Source organism: Muntiacus reevesi, chromosome 22 (genome assembly GCF_963930625.1).
Source record: "Muntiacus reevesi chromosome 22, mMunRee1.1, whole genome shotgun sequence".
Lineage (NCBI taxonomy): Eukaryota > Metazoa > Chordata > Mammalia > Artiodactyla > Cervidae > Muntiacus > Muntiacus reevesi.
The window spans coordinates 24840392-24861893 of NC_089270.1; the positions used below are offsets into that span (position 1 = coordinate 24840392).

Consider the following 21502-nt stretch of genomic DNA (forward strand, 5'->3'; position numbering starts at 1 on the left):
AACAATTTTTTCTATAGAAATAATGGAGAGACCTCTAGCATGGTTGATCAATACAATTCTTTTTCCACCCCCAATATCTTAACACAGCCTTTTCTTCTCCAAAAGCTTCCCCCCTCCTTCGTACACACCCTTCACAGGACAAACCCTTACCCATCCCCCACGACCAGTTTAGTCGTGGGGTGCTAGATCACCCGGGTAGAGGTGCTTGCTGGCACAGATCTCATGCACCTTGTAAAAGCACTAGTTACATTGTGCTTTAATTGATGTTAACAGTGTCCCGCTAACTTGTGAGCTCGTGTAGATAGCAGGGGCAGCGTGTATCCATCCTGAATTCCCGCAGTTTGTATCTGGGGAGAGGGTAAAGACGCGGAGAGCAGGCGATTTTCCCGCGGTCACCGCGGGGCCTGCGGCGACAGGGCGGGGGCGTCGCCGGGCGAGGGTCAGGGAGCCGCCGGTGCTGGGCGGACCCCGGGAAAGGCCGCGGGGCGCTCGGGCCGAATCGCGGCCGCCGCCGCCGGGCACATGACTGCGGGCTCAGCCTCCGCCCCGCCCGCTTCCCCGCGCAGCTGCCGCCTGTCGCCTCCCGGGGCTGCGGTGTGCCGGGCCGGCGAGCGTCTCCGCGCTGCGCGCTCCCTCTGCCTCGCGAGCTGCGCCAGGCGGGCGCCGCGGCGGCCGCGGCCGGAGAAAGCGAAACCAAAGCGGGACTGCCGCTCTCCTCCGGCCGCCCGGGTGCAGGCGGGGCCGCGCTCGCCCAGTCGCGGAGCCGGGAGCCGGGCCCCTCGGCTGGGCCGCGGGCGCCCGAGGGTCCCGGGTCTTCCAGCCGCTCCGGCGGAGCCCCTCCGTCTCTCCCTCCTTCTTTCTCATCCGGTCGCCGAGCGCCCGGCCCCGGAGCGGTGCGCGGAATGGGCAGGTGCTGCTTCTACGCGGTGGGGACGCTGTCCCTGCTGTTGCTGGTGACCAGCATCACGCTGCTGGTGGCCCGAGTCTTCCAGAAGGCCGTGGACCAGACGATCGAGAAGGTGAGGCGTGGCGGGCTGTGTGGTGTGTGTGTTTGTGTGCGCGCGCGCGCGCGGGAGCGCGTCGAGCGGGGTTGGGGGGACACTTGAGCCCACCCTCCCGCTGCTGAACCTTGTGCAGGGTGGATCTGCACCTCTTATAACCCTAGTCTAGAGGCTAGGGCCCTCCTTTCTTCCTCGTCTTCTTGGGCTGGGTGGGTAAGAGTTAAAGAAGGCTGGAGAGAAATAATTCTGTTCCTTTTAGAGTAATAAACAAGACTGTGGGTCTGGACTTTGAAAGAAGGCTTTCACTTACACTCTGTCATTTGTTTTCTGGGCCCTCCCCGCGCCCCAATCTCTGTTGGGCCCAAACTCATTTCCCTCCCACTTCATGAAGAAACACGCTAATGAAAGACACTGCAACCCCGCAGGTGTGTTGGCTGCTTGCCCTGGCCTTTGAAGTGGTGTGAGGTGGGGATGAGAGTCGGGTGCCTCCTCTGTGTGCCCGCCTCCCTGGGCTGAGCCCCGCGCTTGGTAGCCAGGCCAGGCCTCTGGGCCCGGTGACATTTCAGTTCATCAGAGCCTGTGCTGACTAGCTGACTTAGCAGCCTAGTGTCTTGTACCAGAAGTCTCTGTTGCTTTGTCTCACCATGGATTTCTTGCTTTTCTCAAACAACCCTAAGCTTAGGCAAAGCTGCATTTAAATTCTTAATCTGAGCCCATCTCTTCCTCTCATATGAGCGGGCTGGAGAGCTGGTCACATCAGGCCTCTCCATCCTATGATTTCACCAGCGGTCATTTCTCCTGCCCTTTCACCGACATTCACCAATCTGCGTGGAAAGAGGAACCAGAGACAGTTACTGGAGTCACTTTTTCCTTTTAAAAAAGTTATTGGAGAAGCCTCTCTTGTTAGCACCCATCACCACCTGATTTCTCCCACTTGTTTACACTTGCTGCTGGCCAGATAATAAAAGCTGGGGCCTCCTCCAAAATTGGTCCAATTAGTATAATTGTTTCATTCCAGGTGAACAGACCTATTTTTTAAATAGAGGTTTCTAAAAGCCATCAATTACTTGAAATCTGAAGCAACTTTAAAAAAATGCCATGGCAATGCATAGTTTAATTATTTAAAAGTTCACATTGCCAAGGGGTGACAGGACCCACTGTCTGAGCTTCTCAAAGGCCATTATTCAAAGCATGTTCAAAGAAAATACTAAATCGAATCTCTCCACTCTTGTTCACCTGCAAATCCATGGCAAGGTAGTTTAAGGATGTAACCTCTTGCTTGGGTGTCTAGAGTTAAGCAATCCAATGATAGTCAGTTGGATTTTCTTGGGTGGCTTTGAAAGGCTGTTTCAGGAGAGGTCTGTGAGATGGGTGATGTCCCCACCCTGTGCCTCAGGTATTGTCAGCCTTCGGATGCTCTGTGGGTCTGCATTCATGGGCAGTGGGTCGGGAGGTGGTGGGGGTGGAGGGCAGTTGTAAGGCAGCTGGGCTGGGGCTTAAGTTTGCACTGATATTTGGTGATTGGTTTTTAAAGGTGGTTTTCTCCATGAAGAATGGACTCTGATCTGACTGTTAAATGAAAGTACAGGAGAAATGACCTCTCAGAATGGCCTCACCCTGTTAAGGGACACTGCACCAGGTGGTGTGTGAAACTGAATGACAGGGCTAGGTGTGGACAGGTGTGGAAATATGGGAAGGCAACCAGAGGTCACGCACTGCCATCATTATCACTCTGCTTTCCTGGGTCGCCTGTGGGGGGGGGGGGTAGCATGAGATGGTGGAAAGGGTAAGGACTTTGCAGGTCGATTCACAGTCATGAATCCGGCTCCACCATGTACTAGCTGGGTAACTTTAGGCTAGTACTTAACCTTTCTTAATTCTAGGCTTTTCCATCTGTAAATGAGGATAACAACTATTCATGTAAATAGAAGAATTATAAGAATTACTAGAGAAAATGGTTGTACTTCTCATGGGATACAGTAGTATGTATGGTTATTTGTAGGGCTTCCCTGGTGACTCAGCAGTAAAGAATCCACCTGCAATGCAGGAGACATGGCTTCAATCGCTGGGTGGGCAAGATCCCTTGGAGAAAGGAATGGCAACCCACTCCAGTGTTCTTGGCTCGGAAATTCCATGGACACAGGAGCCTGGAGGGCTCCAGTTCATGGGGTTGCAAGAGTCAGACACACCTTAGTGACTAAACCACCACCACCATAGTTATTTGTAAATGATAGTAGTTTTATTTTTGTTAGATGCAAATAAAAAATACATGAGATTGGAGGTTAGACACCCTATGTTCAAACCCTAGCCCTGACATTTCTAGGCTCTTTGCCTTTGAGCAAGTTACATAGCTTCTCTGAACCTCAGTTTCATTCCTGAGAGAAATGAGGATGTTAGCCATCCTGGGGGTGCATTTACCATAAAACTCACATAGCTTACACTTTGGGTCCCTCACTTGCTCGGGCCCTTCCAAGGCCCTCCACTTAATTCTGTATCTAATGTTTTCTTTTCTTAGGGACAGCCTCCATACCTTGTATGAGCTTCACACAGACCTAGGATCTGCCTGTGTGTGTGCTGTTGTGAAACTGAGTGAGGTCACCTGTGTAAAGCAATAAACATAGTGTTAGGCTTCGAATAGGTGACCAATTATAGCTGCCATCATTATTTCCATGGAAATAATGGAAATTCATTATGGAAAATTCATTCATAACTTACTTTAATATACTTGTAATACAATCTGATATTCTTAGTTCTTAAGTTTTTTCCTTTGAAGGTTGTCCATGTCCTGCTTTGTCTACATCAAAAAGCGGAGAGAGAAAAAGGATGAAAATCAAATGAGTAGGTTGGGCTAATTCTGAGCAGCTTAGTAACATAATTCCTATTAGAAGACTCTGGCTCATTTGATAATTGTCTGTGAGCCCCACAGCAGCCAGAGATGACTGAAGGGAGATTTTGATCTCGGCTGTTGAGTAGAGTGGAAGGAACCAAGACAGTCTGGTCCCATTCTTGGCTTGTTATAGTATGCCGTACACTGAGAAAGCCCTGTGACTGTTTCTCTTTGTTGTTGTGTAGTCACTCAGTCATGTCTGACTATTTTGTGACCCCATGAACTTAACCAACCAGGCTCCTCTGTCCATGGGATTTTCCAGGCAAGAATACTGGAGTGAGTTGCCGTTTCTTTCTCCAGGGGATCTTCCCAACCCAGGGATCGAACCTGCATTTACTGCATTGGCAGTGGATTGTTTACCACTGAGCCTCCAGGGAAGCCCATTGTTTCTCTTTACTTTTCTCAATTGCAGAAGAGGCAGAGAAATTTTTCCCGTCTTTGCTACTCACACCCACATCCTGGAGGATACTCTGAGCATGGGCCAGGCCCTCTTTGTTGAGCATTTTGACCTCCCTGAAGACAGAGCTTTGCAGGGACCCAGCAATCTCTTTTTCTGTCTAGAACCTGGAAGGAAGGGCAGGGTTTTATGTTACATTTCATCTGGTAACCCCACTAATTGTTCTGGCAACTAGGTCAGTGCCTGGTTCGTGGTGGGTAAGCTAACTGCCGGCTGCTTCTAATTGTTTTAGTTGAGAGAACAGTGTCCTAAGAATCCACAGAGCTTGGTGAAAACTTTTTTGGTCACTAACAAATACTTGGATTAAATTAGACAAGCCAAGTAGCAAATTATTGAACCCCTCAAAACCTCAGGTGCCTCATCTTGAAGATGGGGATCATAAGAATACCTACCTTTGAGTTGTTGCAAGAATGAAATAAAACGATCAATGTAAAGCGTATAGTCCAGTCCCTTCCTGGTGCCTCAATTTGTGATCGTTATTTGTATAGGCAACATATTTGCACAGCCGACAATGAACATTTGTTATTGTTTCCAGCTGTTCTTTTCACAGACAGGAACTAAAGAGTAGATAAAGGTCCTTCTAGCTCCAAAATTCTGAGATTCTATGACACAGGAACGTGACCTGTACCCGAGAGCAACTCTGCAGCGCAGGATATTAAATTTGCCTTTCGGCTTGCTGATGGTTTGAATATCTCCCAGAAATGAGGGCACAAGCTGGCCAAGGGCAAAGTTGCCTAATAAGAGATGGGCTGGCAGGGGAAGCAGCAAGAGGGCAAGAGACTGTTGACACTTCGCTTCCTATTCATAGACTGAGGAAGGACGACAGCCTTAGGGTTCAGGGATGAGAGGAACATGACGGAGTCACCTACCCTTCACTGGAAACCTGAGGCCCTGGGCAAATTCCAGCTGGCCTGCTCAGGGAGTGAGAGCAACCTTGGAGCTCAAAGAGATAAGTTTAACCAAATGACACTGATTGGTGAAGCTATGGGATGTTTTTAAAGAGTCAAATGAGGAAATCATCTTCATTTTTGTTTCTATAAAGACAATCAACTATATATAATCTTCAAGGGCTCCTTCTTGCCTAGCAACCCCATTTCCTGATTTGTCTCTCTTCAGGGTTATAAAGACATAGAATCTTAGAGTAGGCTTCACTTAATCTGTTATTTTCTAGTCAAGGAAACTGAGACTGTAAATTCGAATATGGATAGTGGTGGGTATCAAATTAGGAGCTTCCAGGAGGCGCTAGTGGTAAAGAATCTGCCTGCAATGAAGTAATCTAAGAGATACAGTTTCGATCCCTGGGTCAGGGTGATCCCCTGGAGGAGAGCATGGCAGCCCATTCCAGTATTCTTGCCTGGAGAACCCCATGGACAGAGGAGCCTGGCGGGCTACAGCCTAGAGTCGCGAAGAATTGGACATGACTGAAACGACTTAGCATGCATGCACATATTAGGGTGTTGAATTACCTTTACGCCTATATGACCCTGGAAACATAGAGAAGTGACTTATCAAAGACCACATGATGAAGTTAGGTGCATAAACTGGGTCTTCTAGTTCACTTTTCCCATCCTGAAGGTGATCATACATCCCCATTACCTGTGACAGTTCTGGCTTATTTACACCTGCTATCCTGGAGCAATTACTAGCGCATTCTTCCCTTTCAAAAGATTCCCGGTGACCATAAATTCTACCCTCACACATCACGTTGTCCTCCACTTCTTGGCGTTAAAGAGGAGCAATGCTCTCGGATGAAATGAGGCATCCTCACTCTAGCTCAAGAAAGAGGATTTTTTTTTCTTTTCTCTAAGGTTGGAAGAGGAAGCTGGTAGAAATCAAAGGGTGAGAACCACAGCCCAGTTAGGCCTGCAAATCCAGTAGAAACTGGACAGTCAGCAGGATCCAGGCCCAGTGTGTCTCTCACCTCTTCCTCTGCCTTCCCCACCAGCTTCCTCTGTGTCCTTGGGCCCAGGCTGGTTCCTCATCTGGGGCTTCCATAGCCCTGACCTTCTGTGATGCTCCAGCTGCTGAGCCTCCCATGGACACGCTTCATCTCAGTTTCTTCCTTCCAAATTCGTGACAGAGTCATATGATTGGCTCCGCATCAGCAGAAACCGTAGCTCTATAAACAGAGGCCATATCCTTGCCGGAGTCTTTAACTCCTCAACAAAACCATCCAACTTCTCCCTGGCTTTTGGAAATGTGATCTGGTGATATCAAAATCTTATGATGTCCCTTTCAGCATCTTACTAATTCATGGGGACTGTGGGTGTATGCATTACTAAAGGTTAAGGCCAGGGAGTAAGTCCGTAGCTCTCAGTGTTTTTCCTGGACTCTAGGAAACCACATCAGAATCACTTATGGAAAAAACCCAGACCCCACCAGCCGTGTGAATCAGAGTCCTTGGGACTAGCCGAGACTAGGTTAAGACCGAGACTGATTCTGTTAACCCATGTCTTCACTCCTTGAAATGACAATTCTTTTTCTCTTTGTGTTTTATTGTTTAAAAAAAGTTATTTATTTATTTTTGGCGGCACTGGGTCTTCATTGCTATGTGTGGGCATTCTCTAATTGTGGTGTGCGGGCTTCTCATGACAGTGTCTTCTTTTATTGCGGAGCACGGGCTCTAGGGCACGCGGGCTTGATAGTTGTGGCACATGGGTTTAGTTGGTCCATGGCGTGTGGAATCCTCCCGGACCAGGGATGGAACCCGTGTCTCCTGCATTGCAGGGCAGGTTCTTAACCACTGGACCACCAGGGACGTCCCTGTATTTTATTCCTTATTTTTGCCTGTTTTTCTGGTAAAGAGAAATATATGCCATTGTAAAAAGTCAGAGACAACAAAGAAAAAAAAGTCAGAGAAACAAAGAAACCACTGTTAAATATATTGTTGATTAATCCACATTTTTTCTTTGTGCATTATAGTAGCACGTATACTTTACAGAAATGGGGTGCTTCTGTTCCCACCCTGTATTTATTTTTAATTTCAACTGGTATAACTAGCATACAAAAGAGCTGATAATTCTAGTTGGGGCTATTATTCTTAGTAATTACTACTATTCTGCAGGTTTACATCAAAGAAAATATCTTTTGGGAGGGAGGGGAAGGTCTTTGCTTATGAGAACTGTTTCTTGCTTTCTTGTTTCACTGTCAAGCCGCAGTGAAGGGGCCATCTGTTCTGCCAGACACTTGCTTGTTTCCCAGGGAAGAATCAGCAGGTGGGATTATAAAATCATTAATGAAAACACATGATATTGGCCAAGTGGCTAGGCATTTATGGTCTATGTCATCAAGATACATAGTCTATATCCAAGATATGTTACATGAAGCAACCATTTTTTATCAAAGCTGGTAACTAGTCAAAAGCAACTGAGAAAAAGAAAGACTACTTTCAGTGTTTGCTCTCTATATCCAAAAGCACTTTTAGGTATATTCTTTGGCAGTCATCCATTTATTTAGGAAATATTTACTGAGTATGAATCATTTGTGAGGCAGTGTGCTGAGACCTATGGGTACAATAGTAAATGAGACACGGTCCCTATCCTTACGGAATTTATAATCTAATTCAGAATTCTGGGACTCAGATGCCTTTATTCTCTTAAGGATTATTGAAGACACCAAAGAACTTATGTTTCTATTGGTTAAATCTATCAATATTTATGATATTAGAAATTAAAACTGATACATTTTTTAAAACACAAGTATGTGCATGCTAAGTCACTTTGGTTGTATCCAACTCTGTGACCCCATGGACTGTAGCCCACCAGGCTCCTCTGTCCATGGGATTTTCCAGGCAAGAACACTGGAGTGGGATACCATGCCCTCCTCCAGGGGATCTTTCTGACCCAGGGCTCGAACCCCCATCTCTTTCATCTCCTGCATTGACAGGCAGGTTCTTTACCACTAGCCCCTCCTGAGAAGCCAAGATACAAGTATACATGAGCATGTATTTCATTAGCTGACAGAGCAATGACATCATTACAACCTGCGTAACCTCTAGAAAGTTCCACTACACGCTCATGAAAAAATGAGAGTGGAAAATGGCAGATAATGTTTTGGTGTTATTACAGAAACAGTTTTGACCATGAGGAATCCCCTGAGAGGGTCTTGGGGCCCCTCAGACCACCCCTTAAGAACTATTGATCTGGTTTTCATTTAATTAATTTTGTTGACTTTTAGAATTTTTAAAATAACATAATAGACCTGCTTTATTTCTGTAAGGCCATTTTGGGAACTATGTTATTAATGTTTTCAAACCACCAGGGTCTTGTTTACCTTGTTATATACTTATATGTCCGTCTGGTGTCTTCCTTACTAGAACTGTTTTTTGCTTTCTTTGTTTGTCTTTGTTTTTGTTTTGTCTTTCTTTGTCCAGGGTGAAGGACAGTGGGTTTGGGCTATCAGTGATGCAGGTTCAGGGGATCTCCTGTCTTTTCCTGTGTGTTAATCAAACCAGACCAGAACATTAGCAGCTCCATAATTGAATTCTTCAATAATTCCCCTCTAGCCTCAGCCCTGCCAGAGATTCTGTATCCACAGGACATAATTCAGTATTTAAAGCTAGCCCCAAAGCTCTCTTTGAAGGTAGGGGTCCGGCCATATGTAGCTTTGTATCATCTTCTCAACCTGTTAAATGAATGTCATACAAAATAGATAGTTATTAAACATCACGTGGATGAAGGGAGAGATGAGAACTTAACATCTTCAGGATGATTTTGGTTGCATATTGTTATTCTGCCACACATTTTTGTTCCAGTGGTCACGTTTGCCCCACTAACCTTTATACCTTTAAAATCTGGAAATTTCACTGAATAATCCAGCTTTCCAACTTCTCTGGGAACCTGTGACTGTTTGGGGTTTTTTTTGTTGTTCATTTTGATTAATTTTTGTTGGACTGTAGTTGCTTTTGTGGGATTCCCCAGTGGCTCAGCGATAAAGAATCTGCCTGCAATGCAGGAGATATGGGTTTGATCCCTGAGTCAGGAAGATCCCCTGGAGAAGGAAATGGCAACCACTCTGGTATTCTTGCCTGGAGCATCCCATGGACAGAGGACCCTGGAGGGCTACAGTGCACGGGATCACAGACAGTCAGACCTGACTTAGTGACTAGACAACAGCAAACATAGTTGCTTTACAATGTTAAGTTAGTGTCTACTGGACGGCAAAGTGAATCCGCTGTACGTACTCATCTAGCCCCTCTTTTTTGAATTTCCCAAATGTGCCTCTTTTGCAGTACTGGCCTTGTCACAGTCTGTGTGACAGCAGCTGGGGCAGAATGGAGGCTGCACTTCAGACAGGACCTCACGCCCTGTCCCCACCGCCATCAGACTCCTGTTGTCCCCGAGCCCCGGGTCCAGGGAAGGTGCCCTTTGTCATGGGGTTTGCTCTGCTGTCTTTCACAGAGTGGAGAAATACCTGTTTGTATCTGATGCTCTTTACCACAAGAAGGAAAATGAAAAGATAACCTGAAGAGGTTATTTGTTGTTCAGTTACTCAGTTGTGTCCGACTCTTTGTGACCCCGTGGACTGCAGCACACCAGACTTCCCTGTCCTTCACCATCTCCTGGAATGTGCTCAAACTCATGTAGTCAGTGATGCTATCCAACCAGCTCATTCTCTGCCACCCCCTTCTCTTCCTGCCTTCAATCTTTCCCAGCTTCAGGGTCTTTTCTAATGAGCTGGCTCTTTGCCGCAGGTGGCCAAAGTATTGGAGCTTCAGCTTCAGCATCAGTCCTTCCAATGAATATTCAAGGTTGATTCTTTTAGTATTGAAGAATTTAACATGCATTTAACAAAAATGGGAGAGGGCATATTTCTGTGTAGAAGTGAGTATTAATGCTAGGGTTTGGCATGCAAACATGCACAGACCTGTACCTGCTTCATTCCTTGACCTTCCCCACATGGCTCCTTTAGCTTCAGAATTTTACGTTCTTTCTAAAGAAAGCAAGACAGAATGCCTTGCTTCCTTGTTACAGGAATGTCATCATTACTCTTGCAAGTCCCATTTTAAGGATATTGCTTCTAATACGATTCTTCTGATAATCCGCAATAATGGAAGGAATAGGAGATGTAGATATAAACAGGTGAGGGAAACATCCCTTATTTCATCTCTGAGAGATAAACTCACAACCAAACAGGTTGTAAAATAATAAGACTGGCTCCACAGGTTATACAGAGAACCTGGCATTATTGCCATGGCCACACTTCTTATTTATTCACATCTTGAAATCCTGTTTTTCATCCACTCATTCAACTGTTCCTACATCCCCCCACCCCCATCCCCTGCCGGCATCCACATTTATCTCCCCACTCTTCACCTGGTCCTTTTGATTAAGTTTCTATCTGGTGGCTGATTTTTCTCCCTTTGGGCTGGCAGTTCTCGACCTTGGGTTCACATTTGAAATTACCTGGAAGTATTTAGAAAGTATTCTACTGGGTGTTTTGTAGCAGGAGCTTTTTCAGGATAACTGTGCTACCCTCTTGTTCTATATGTGACTTATAGACAGAGCAGCAGCTGACACATAAACTCACATTGGAGCCTCAACTGTCAGATCTCATTAGCTGAAATTATTGGAGTTGCAATTAAAGCAAAATGAGTTCAATAACAGTGACATTAAAAAAAAAAAAAAGAAAACCAATGCTTTTGTTCCTAAGTTAAAATAAGGTCAGAGAATAAGGGTAAAATGTTAATGGCAGCATATTTCTTTTACCTCAATAGAGTATTTAGAAAGGTAAATAGTACAAACTACTTACATTACTCCAAGAATCTACACTGGGTTTGCTTGATTTCAGGGAGAAATTTTTAAAATAATGCAAACCAACTGGTGTTTTGATATTTGGTGAGTTTTATTAATGTGGAATCCAATGAGTATGCTCCACACACTATTAGATCAGGTTTTCTCAAAGTTGGTCTGCATTATCTCTGGGTAAATTTAGACCCTGTAGATGGCAATGTGGGTGCTGAGTTTGTGTTTAATTATTAAGTAGCACTTTGTTGAACTAAAAGTACAAGAAGCAGTTCTCTTGAGGCCTGCAAGTTTCTGAAAATATTAACTTACTTGCATTAAAGCCCAATGCAGTTCCCTGAGGGCTTATTCTTATCATCTGCATGTGGCTTTTATCAGGACAGCTGGTTCCTCAGCCATCCTTGTGCTGCTTTCCCGAAAGATCTTCCTCAGGCTGGTGTGGATGTGGTATGTCTCGTGGCTGTACCAAGTCATGGGTTTCCCCAATGGCTCAGACAGTAAAGAATCTGCCTGCAATGCAGGGGACCCAGGTTCAATCCCTGGGTTGGGAAGATCCCCTGAAGAAGGAAATGGCAACCCACTCCAGTATGCTTGCCTGGAGAATTCCATGGACAGAGGATCCTAGCGGGCTACAGTCCATGGGGTTGCAAAGAGTCAGACATGACTGAGCAACTAACACCTCTCAGCAGAAGCAGCTAATCCAGTCATACCTGGGAAGAAGGTGGAACACTCCATGTTGCTGGTTCTTAAAGGGCCTGTTGGGATGGCAGGTGATGGGCTGAGTCAGGTCCCACGAATTGACGTCTTGGGCTGCATCAGGACCTCAGAGTTTATCCTGTTAGCAGTGGGGAGACTGTCTGCCCTGATAGGCACTTTCGATGGAACTCTCTGGAAGCTGATGTAGATAATACCTTTGAAAGGGGCAAAGCTGGAGAAAAGTGTACCAATTGGGAGACCACCTAACACTGAACCATATTGCCACAGTCCTTGCCAGTAATGAGATGAAAGTGAAAGTGTTAGTCGCTCCATCATATCAACTCTTTGCAACCCAATGGGCTATAGCCCACCAGGCTACCGTGTCCATGAAATTCTCCAGGCCAGAATACCGGAGTGGGTTGCCATTTCCTTCTCCAGGAAAACTGCCCAACCCAGGGATGGAACCCAGGTCTCCCACTGTAGGCAGATTCTTTACTGTCTGGGCCACCAGGGAAGCCCAGTGATGAGACAGGCACAGGGAAAGAAATGGAGAAGAGGAGGAGGTAGGACTCCTTTCCTCACTAGGACTGAGTGATTAGGGGAGAAATCATGAGCCCCTTTTTGGTCACGTTGATGTTGATTGAGCAGCCTGCGAGGTATCCAGATGGGGATTTTAGGATGAAAGTGTAGGTCCCTCAGTCATGTCCAACTCTTTGTGACCCCATGGACTGTAGCCCACCAGGCTCCTCTGTCCATGGAATTTTCCAGGCAAGAATACTGGAGTGGGTTGCCATGCCCTCCTCCAGGGGATCTTTCCAACCCAGGGATTGAACCTGGGTCCCCTGCATTGCAGACAGATTCTTGCCTGTGTGAGCCATCAGGGAAACCCATGGATCCATATAATTGATATTATCCCAGTAATTTCAGGCATAGCCCTTCTTTGGGCCTTGAACATGAACGTTCACTGTTACATGCATGTCAGTGTTACGTCCTTAGCTAAATGTCTTCTTGAAACAGGGCCTATGCTTGTTGGGCAGAGAGAAAGCCCTCAGTATATACATATTGGCAAATTAACTGAAAGGTAGGTTTTTCAGTCCAGATGATTAACCTGGCTTTCACATTGTAGATTGACCACATAACTCAATCATCTTTACAATATTTCTCTTTTTTATTTGATTTTATTTTACAATGTTTCTCTTTTTTAAAATACTTATTTATGCATTTTGTTTTTGGCTGCTTTGGGTTTTTGTTGCTGCATGCTGGTATGCTCTAGGTGCAGTGAGTGGGGGCTACTCTCTAGTTGCCGTGTGTAGGCTTCTCACTGCAGTGGCTTCTCTTGTTGCAGAACACAGGCTCTAGGGCCCGTGGGTTCAGTAGTTGTGATGTACAGGCTTAGTTGCTCTGAGGCATGTGGGATCTTAATTCCCAGACCAGGGATCAAACCCATGTCCCCCGCATTGGCAAGTGGATTCTTAACCACTGGACCACCAGGGAAGTCCCTCCAATATTTCTTTTGATGGTAGTATTACCGCATTACACCTGGAAAAAATCGTCATGTTCTGCGCTATCCAAAGTCACATGGTAAAACTGATTTGGGACCTTATGCTGACTTTTAATTTAGCATACGTGGAAGACTCTGCTGGTTGCAGGGTTATCTAGTGGCCCTGGGAGGTCTTGGAGCCCAAGTGATGGTTTCTCCACAGTTTCACCGTCTTTCAGGGGTAGGTTGCCAGATAAAATTCAGGGTGCCTAGTTAAATTTGAATTTCAGATAAACTTCAAGTAATATTTTAGTGAGTATGTCTATGCAATATTTTGGTTCTCTTCAGTTTATCAGTTGTTAGCATCCTGCTATAGTGACTTCATCTTTCTCTTATATACTCTTTCTTGCATTTTTTGAATGCAAGTTGCAGATATTACAACACTTCGCCCCTGAATCCTTCAGCATTGCATTCTAAGAACTAAAGCATTTTTGACATAGCCTATGCAATATTTTGGGCTTTCCAGGTGGCATTAGTGGTAAAGAACCCACCTGCCAATGCAGGAACCATGAGAGATGTGGATTCTATCCCTGGGTCAGGACGATGCCCTGGAGGAGGGCATGGCAACCCGCTCCAGTATTCTTGCCTGGGAAATCCCATGGACAGAGGAGCCTGGCAGGTTACAGTCCATGGTGTCGCACAGAGTTGGACACACCTGAAGCTTAGCACGCATGCATGCAATATTTGCGATATCCTTGGGCATCCTGTGTTTTTATTCACTAAATCTGGCAGCTGTGCTCTGGAAGTGTGATGGGGTAGCAGTTTCTAGAGTGGTCAAGTATGGACTTTGCAAACCCACAGACCTAGACTTGGTGGGATTTGATTTGACTCAACTGGCTCTGTGACTCTGGGAGAGCTGGCGCCCCCATTTCCTTACCCACAAAATGGGAATTCTTACCTTGTGAGGCCAATGGAAGGCTTAAAGTGTCCATAAGGCCCAGCAGAGCACCTGACTCGTGGAGACTTTGAGTCAGTAGCAGCCTGGTAGGAATGGTAATTGTCCTTCTCTGAATTGAACATCAGGGAAGGAGATAAAAATAAAGAAGCAACTGTTTTAGAAACGTTGGCAGCTGTATTTATAAACTCCCTTCTGTTCTCTCAGCCCTCTTCTCTACGTGGGGTGTACACACACACCCCCTCCCACACCATTTACTCTGGGATTTATAGTGTACACTAGGTTCCTTGAGGGCCATTGTGAGTGGGGAGGTGGGGTGCCAGGGGACACATTGAAGGTGCAGGAGGGAATTCCCTGGAGGTCTAATGGTTAGGACTCTCCACTTTCACTGCTGAGGGCATGGCCAAAAAAAAAAAAAAGTACAGGAAAAACCGATACTCTTGGGAGCAAAATTTGAGTGGGTTCAAAGTCAAAGATGGTGTGAGGCTTGTCAGGATGTTGACTCAGCTAAGAGTGACGGGGAGAGACCGGGGGTGTGGGTGGAGGCCTACAGTGAGAAGTCCCAATTGTAGCAGCACCTGCATTGGTGTTTTTGTTGTTAGGTTTTTATTTGGTTTGCTTAGCGAAGGACTCCAGTCGACGAGATGTTCATTTCCATCCTGAAACTTTGTCGTCAACTTGAAACTTGGAGAAGTTAAGTTCAAGTCAGACTGTCATGAGAATAGCCAGTTTTACCCTCCCTCGGGGAACGATTTCGCCGGCCTTCTTCCTGGGAACCCTTCCTCTTATTTTTGGACGGTTTTGTTTTGTTTTTTACCTAAACTGGATAGAAACCCAGCAAAGTAAACTCAGGCAGTTTACCATCTGTTCACTCACGCTGACCGGCTCTTTGGGGATGGGTAATTCTAAGATGATTTTCTTTACTTTAATAAATAAATGAGGCTGCAAATCCTTTCTTTTTTTTCTATTGAAGTGTAGTTGATTTATAGTATCATGTTAGTCTCAGGTGTATGGCAGAGTGATTCAGTATGTGTGTATATACATACACATATTTTTTCAGTTCCTTTCCATTATAGCTTATTACAAAATATTGAATATAGTTCCTGTGCTAAACAGTCCTCCTTGTCTATGTATTTTATATAGACAAGTGGACATCTGTTAATCCTATACTTCCAGTTTATCCGTCTCCAGTCATGCCCCTCTCTTTGCTAACCATAAATTTCTATTTCTGTGAGTATGCATCTGTTTTATAAATAAGTTCATTTGTATTACTTTTTATATTCCATGTATAAGTGAAATCATATAATGTTTATCTTTCTCTGACTTAATTCGCTTAGTGTGATAATCTCTACATTTGTTCATGTTGCTGCAGCAAGTCCTTTCTCACTCTGGAGTGAGTGAGCATCCACACACTGTGATGCTTGCAGAGAAAGCTGGCCAGGAATACAGAGTGTTACATCAACTATCCTGACAATAGTAGGAGAAGCAGTACTGCAGAGCCCAGAGTGGGGGAAGGAGGCCCTTGGCCCTGGTGAGGGAGAGCTGACCACAGCTGATGAGGCATCAGCCTCGCCTTTGTTTTGCAAGCACAGAGGCAAAGCTAGATGAAATTAGTCCTCTGTATCCACTTCTGCCTTCTCTTGGAGGTCTAATTAGTATATTTTATAGAACTGAGTTCCTTAGATTTTTCACTTTAAAAAATATGTATAAGGGAACAGTTATTTTTTCTGCTTATGGAAGTAGTTTATTTTTGTTGTTTAAAAAAAAAAATCCAAACAGTGCAGAGAAACATCACAGAGAGAATGGAACACCCCGCCTAACCCTGTGCTATAGAGATGAATGCTATTAGACATCTAGTGAAGGCTTATTGATTTTGAGGATAGCTAAAAGATTGAAATTGTAACATTATCTATACATCACCCCCCTAATGTTTTCATGTTTACATTTTATCTGCTGGTTTTGTCCACACTTACACATATTTTGCATTGTCTGCTTTTACCAGTTAACATACATCATGAGCATGTTTCTTATTTCTGTGCAGTAGTTTTTATAATCTTGATGATTGCTTTCTACTCTGGTCTCTGAATTATTATAATTTACTAAGTCGTTCTTGTCCTGTTCAACATTTTAGTTATTTCCAATTTTATGCTAATTCCTTGTTATTTCAACCTTAACTGAATCTTATGTAGGATATTTTATGAAGATTGTAGCTAAAAATTTTTTTTCTTTCTTTTCTCTCTTGTTTAACATTTGTTGGGTTGTCTGTATTTGAGGAAACTCATGGAAGTGACATGATCCCTTTCTTTCTGCAGACAAAATCCTGGAACCCTCTCGTCCCCAATCTGAAGATGGTGATAATCAACTTCACAGTCAGCATTTATTGAGTATTTCGAGTGTGACTTGAGATAAGCACTCTGCTTAAGCCTCATTTAGTCCTTATAACAATCTTAGCCAAGCCCTCCTTCCAGTGTTAGTTCAGTTAGTTCAGTTGCTCGGTCATGTCCAACCCTTTGTAACCCCATGGACTGCAGCACGCCAGGCTTCCCTGTCCATCACCAACTCCTGAAGCTTGTTCAAATTCATGCCCATCAAGTCGGTGATGCCATCCAACCATCTCATCCTCTGTCATCCCCTTCTCCTCCTGCCTTCAATCCTTCCCAGCATCAGGGTCTTTTCCAATGAGTCAGTTCTTTGCATCAGGTGGCCAAAGTATTGGAGTTTCAGTACAACACAGCGTTATTAACTGTAATCACCGTGCAGGCATTTGGCTAACATCGATCAGTGGGGTCAGGCTGTCCAGCTAACTGATTGTGAGGCAAAAAATGGGAATCTGGAGGGTCAGCATCTGGTCTTATCTTAGGTAAACAAGAGAGACATCTGTGATTCTAAGTCATACGGGGAAGGGTGTTTCTTTGAAGTCAGCTATTTCCCGGAACACAGAAGCAAGGATTCTAGAACCATTGCTGTTTTTCAGGGGTACAAGGCTCTGGTAAAATTCAGCGTTGCCAGGAGCACAGGTTTGCAGTGAGTCCTGGCCTGGGAGTCAGGCTGCACCCTCTACTAGTACAGTAGATGTCAGGCATTCACCTAACCTCTTTGAGCTTTGGTCTCCTGGGATGTAAAACGGGGAAGCTGATTTTCCTTTTGAAGACTACTAAGAGGATTGTTGTTGTTCAGTCACTAAGTCGCGTCCAGCTACTCTTTGTGACCCCATGGACTTCAACACACCAGGCTTCCCTGTCCCTCACTGTCTCCCTGAGTTTGCTTAAACTCGACCCATTGAGTTGATCATGCCATCCAACCATCTCCTCCTCTGTCACCCCCTTCTCCTCCTGCCTTCAATCTTTCCCAGCATCAGAGTCTTTTCCAATGAGTTGGGTCTTCACAGCAGGTGGCCAAAGTATTGGAGCTTCAGCTTCAACATCAGTCCTTCTAATGAATATTCAGGGTTGATTTCCTTCAGGATTGACTGGTTTGATCTCCTTGCTGTCCAAGGGACCCTCAAGAATCTTCTCCAGCACTACCATTAAGAAGATTGGATGAGATAAAGTGATAACACAACCCTTGACTCTTGATAGTATTCTGCAGCTCAGAAACCTTCCATATTCCTTCCTTATACATCAGATAAAATCTAGACTTCTGTGACCTCAATATACCTCTCTAAATGACTCTCCCCACTCCCTATAAAACCCACGCCCAGTCATACCTAATACCATCACTCCTCTGGATCTTTTACTGTCTTATTCTCCATATCCACTCTTTCTGATTAAACGGAGGGCTCCAGGACAGATGGACATCGATCGAGCACAGAGGAAGAGCTCACTCTGTCAGCCAAACAGGATAGAGGAATCAATGCCAGCTGTCCAGAAGGGATCCACCCCCATGACCTTCTCTGCTTGCCAAGTTTTTATTCCTTCTTCCTGGCTCACATTAAGCCCTACCCTTCTCCGTCTCAGTTTATAGAATTCATTGTCTGAACACTGCAGAGACCACTGCCTGGTGTGATCATTGGCCATTTATTACCTGCTACTTTACATTGTTAATTATCTTGCATGTGTATATCCCCGTCACCCAAATTGAAGGTAAACTCCTGGAACACAGAAACCACACCTGTGTTGCTAGGGATCCCCCACCTCCAATGCCTGGCACATACACATACAGTATTTGGATGCATTGCATGCATAGTTCTATACTTGGCAAGAAAACCATGGTTATAGCATAGCTTTAAATAATTGTTCTGAAAAGAGATCATGGAGGGACACAGATTTTTTTTTTCCCCACCCACAAAAGGAACTGGCTGCGTTTAGATCTTTGTGTGTGCTGAGTCACTTCAGTCATGTCCGGCTCTTTTCGAGTCTATGGACTGTAGCCTGCCAGGCTCCTCTGTCGATGGGATTCTCCAGGCAAGAATATTGGAGTGGGTTGCCATGCCCTCCTCCAGAGGATCTTCCTGACCCAGGAATTGAACCCGTGTCTCTTACATCTCCTGCCTTGGCAGGCAGGTTCTTTACCGCTAGTGCCACCTGGGAAGCCCCCTAGCTCTTTAGGGTGCTGAAAAAAGTGAAAGTGAAGTTGCTCAGTTGCGTCCGACTCTTTGCGACCCCATGGACTGTAGCCTCCTCCGTCCATGGAATTTTTCAGGCAAGAGTATTGGAGCGGGTTGCCATTTCCTTCTCCAGGGGATCTTCCCGACCTAGGGATCGAACCTGGGTCTCCCACAGTGCAGGTAGACGCTGTACCGTCTGAGCCACCAGGGAAGCACAGATTAAGGCGCTGGATTACCAATAAGATCCAGAAACTAACAGGTACTAGATCTGTGTGTTCCTGAGTCTAATGTATCTGTATCTGAATTGCTTTCTCGTATCTGAATGTGGTGGCTTCTCATATCTTCCCTGGTGGCTCAGATGGTAAAAGCGTCTGCCTACAATGCAGGAGACCCGGGTTCGATCCCTGGGTCGGGAAGATTCCCTGGAGAAGGAAATGGCAACCCACTTCAGTACACATGCCTGGAAAATCCCATGGACGGAGAAGCCTGGAAGGCTACAAACCATGGGGTCACAAAGAGTCAGACACGACTGAGCGACTTCACTTTCTTTCTTTCTTTTCTTTCTTGTCTGAATGTGGCTGAAATGGCAGGGGACACCCGCTTCCTCTGAGTACCCTTTAAGGGCTCCTTGGACTTGTAGCTGTCAAGCTGCTGGTCATAGGACCTTGACTGTGGCTTTGGCTGTGACCGTTCATGCCTCTCTTCTCTTCTCTGGTTGCTCCACATCATGGTCTTCTCTCCCAGCATTTTATAAGCAAAGCTGATGGAAAATATAGTTGTCTTCTACTCTGTTTTGTTGACTGAACCAATATTTCTCCAAAACCTGCATTATCCTGGAGGAGTGGGGAGGATTAAAGAAAAAACAAAACCCTACTCTTTTTCTGTAGGTGAACACCAGCAGATAACCTAATATGTTCCAATATTGAGTAGCTGCACTTCTTGTTTTTGGCTGCTAATATCACCTGCGTCGTGTTGCTTCTGATTAACCTCAGTTTTTTAGAAGATATTTTCCATCCTGAGCACTTTTTTCCCTAAGAAGTTCCTATATAATGTGTTATGAGATTCAAAAAATGGATGACCCCTCCAGGTAAGGGGGATTCTCAAGGACTTCACAGAGGAGGAGAAATTATTGCCCTGCATTTTTCTGGAAATTTCCGGGTAGGAAAAAGAGGTTTTTATTTGAATGGAAGCAGATAACTTCACAGGTATCTATGGGAGACACAGCACAGGATGCCAAAGTTTTTAGTAGTCCAGGCCTCCGATTCAAAATCCTCTAGGAGACAATTATTATGTCCGTGTCACACTTCTCATAGTTAACATATTAGTTTTAGGTAGGTTTCGTTCAGTGTTAACTGAGCTGTTTCTAGGGGCTGTGTGTGCACTTTATACCAGAAAAACTCTACCACATAGAGTTACCGTATAGAGCCCGACTCTGCCACGAAGAGACACAGACCCTTCCTTGTCCTTCCATGGCCTCTGGGTTCCATGTGGTCAGCCTTTGTCAGCTGCTGTCTTCTCCCTCTGTCTCTCTTTCTGGCCCTGACTCTCTCCCTTGCTCCTCTCAGATAACTAAGACTCCTGTTTAGAAGATAAGATAAAACACCACAAAGCTCTTAAAAAAAAAAAAAAAACAGCCTAAAATGATCAACTAGGCTGCTCTATGGCTGGGGTGGGGAGAAATTAATGTGTGTGTGGCAGGGGTAGGGGGGAGGGAAGGGGGGTGTTTCCCCAACAAGTGAGACTGAGCTGGATCCCAAGCTTGGAAGGAAAGGGGGTTTGTGGTTTCTCTTTAAATTTTTCCATCTCACCAATCTGACCTCAAATTGGTAAATCAGTACCGATAGTAAAGGCCAAGAATATCTCACTAATGTGCTGTTTGCGTAAAAATCTGATGATTAGATGTTCTGGCTTGTGCCAAACCACAAGGAGCCCCCAGTCCTATGACATGGCCAACGCATGGATAGGAATTGATTTCCAGCCTTCCAGACGACTGTGTTTGCTCTGACAAGCTTGGGTTTTCTGCATGCATTTTATTTCAGCACCTCTTTGTTTTCCCCTGCAGAGAGTCTTGAGATATTTCCCACTGAATACTGGAGTCATATCATTAAGTTCCCTTACAACTCCGCTTCTGTTAAATTGGAGGCCTGGACTACTAAAAGCTTGGCATCCTGTGGTATGCTTTGTCACAGGGCGTGGTTTCCATCCTGTTTTGAAGCCAATGCCTCTGTTTATCACGATTCAGATCCTCACCGCTAGAGGGGTTTCAGGTGATGTCATTAGCTGCTGCTTTTGCAATCTAGTTGCCGTTTCATTAGTGGACTTACACTCTCTCTATCCATAGATCTCCTTTTCCTCTCTTCTTTTTTAAATTTTTCTCAGTGTGAGGAATTCCCTAGCTGTCCAGTGGTTGGGACTCCACACTTCCACTGCCGTGGGCGCAGGTTCAATCCCTGGTTGGGGAAGTAAGATCCCACATGCTGTGTGGCACACCAGCCCCCCATTTTTTTTTCTCAATGTTAAGTTTTTTTTTTTTAATTCATTATAAAAATTTGGAAAATACATAATCTTATCAAGGAGAAAATAATAGTGATCCAGATCCCAACAGCTATCAGATCAAAATAACAGCTCTTAGTTCCCTGATAGTTCAGTTGGTAAAGAATCTGCCTGCAATGCAGGAGACCCTGGTTCGATTCCTGGGTTGGGACGATCCCCTGGAGAAGGGTTAGGCTACCCACTC

General features: G+C 45.2%; 1 protein-coding gene and 1 non-coding gene across 2 annotated transcripts in view; both read left to right on the top strand.

The window, feature by feature from the left end:
* The first annotated feature begins 599 nt into the window (after positions 1-599).
* Positions 600-21502, top strand: part of SCARB2 (scavenger receptor class B member 2) — a 74686-nt gene continuing 53783 nt past the window's right edge. Inside the window, exon 1 of the mRNA XM_065913971.1 lies at positions 600-1019. Coding sequence (XP_065770043.1) covers positions 903-1019 — 117 coding nt within the window. The 5' untranslated portion in view covers positions 600-902. The remainder of the gene's footprint in view (positions 1020-21502) is intronic.
* Positions 19109-19181, top strand: TRNAC-ACA (transfer RNA cysteine (anticodon ACA)). The gene has a single exon. It is a non-coding gene; the product is annotated as a tRNA-Cys (tRNA).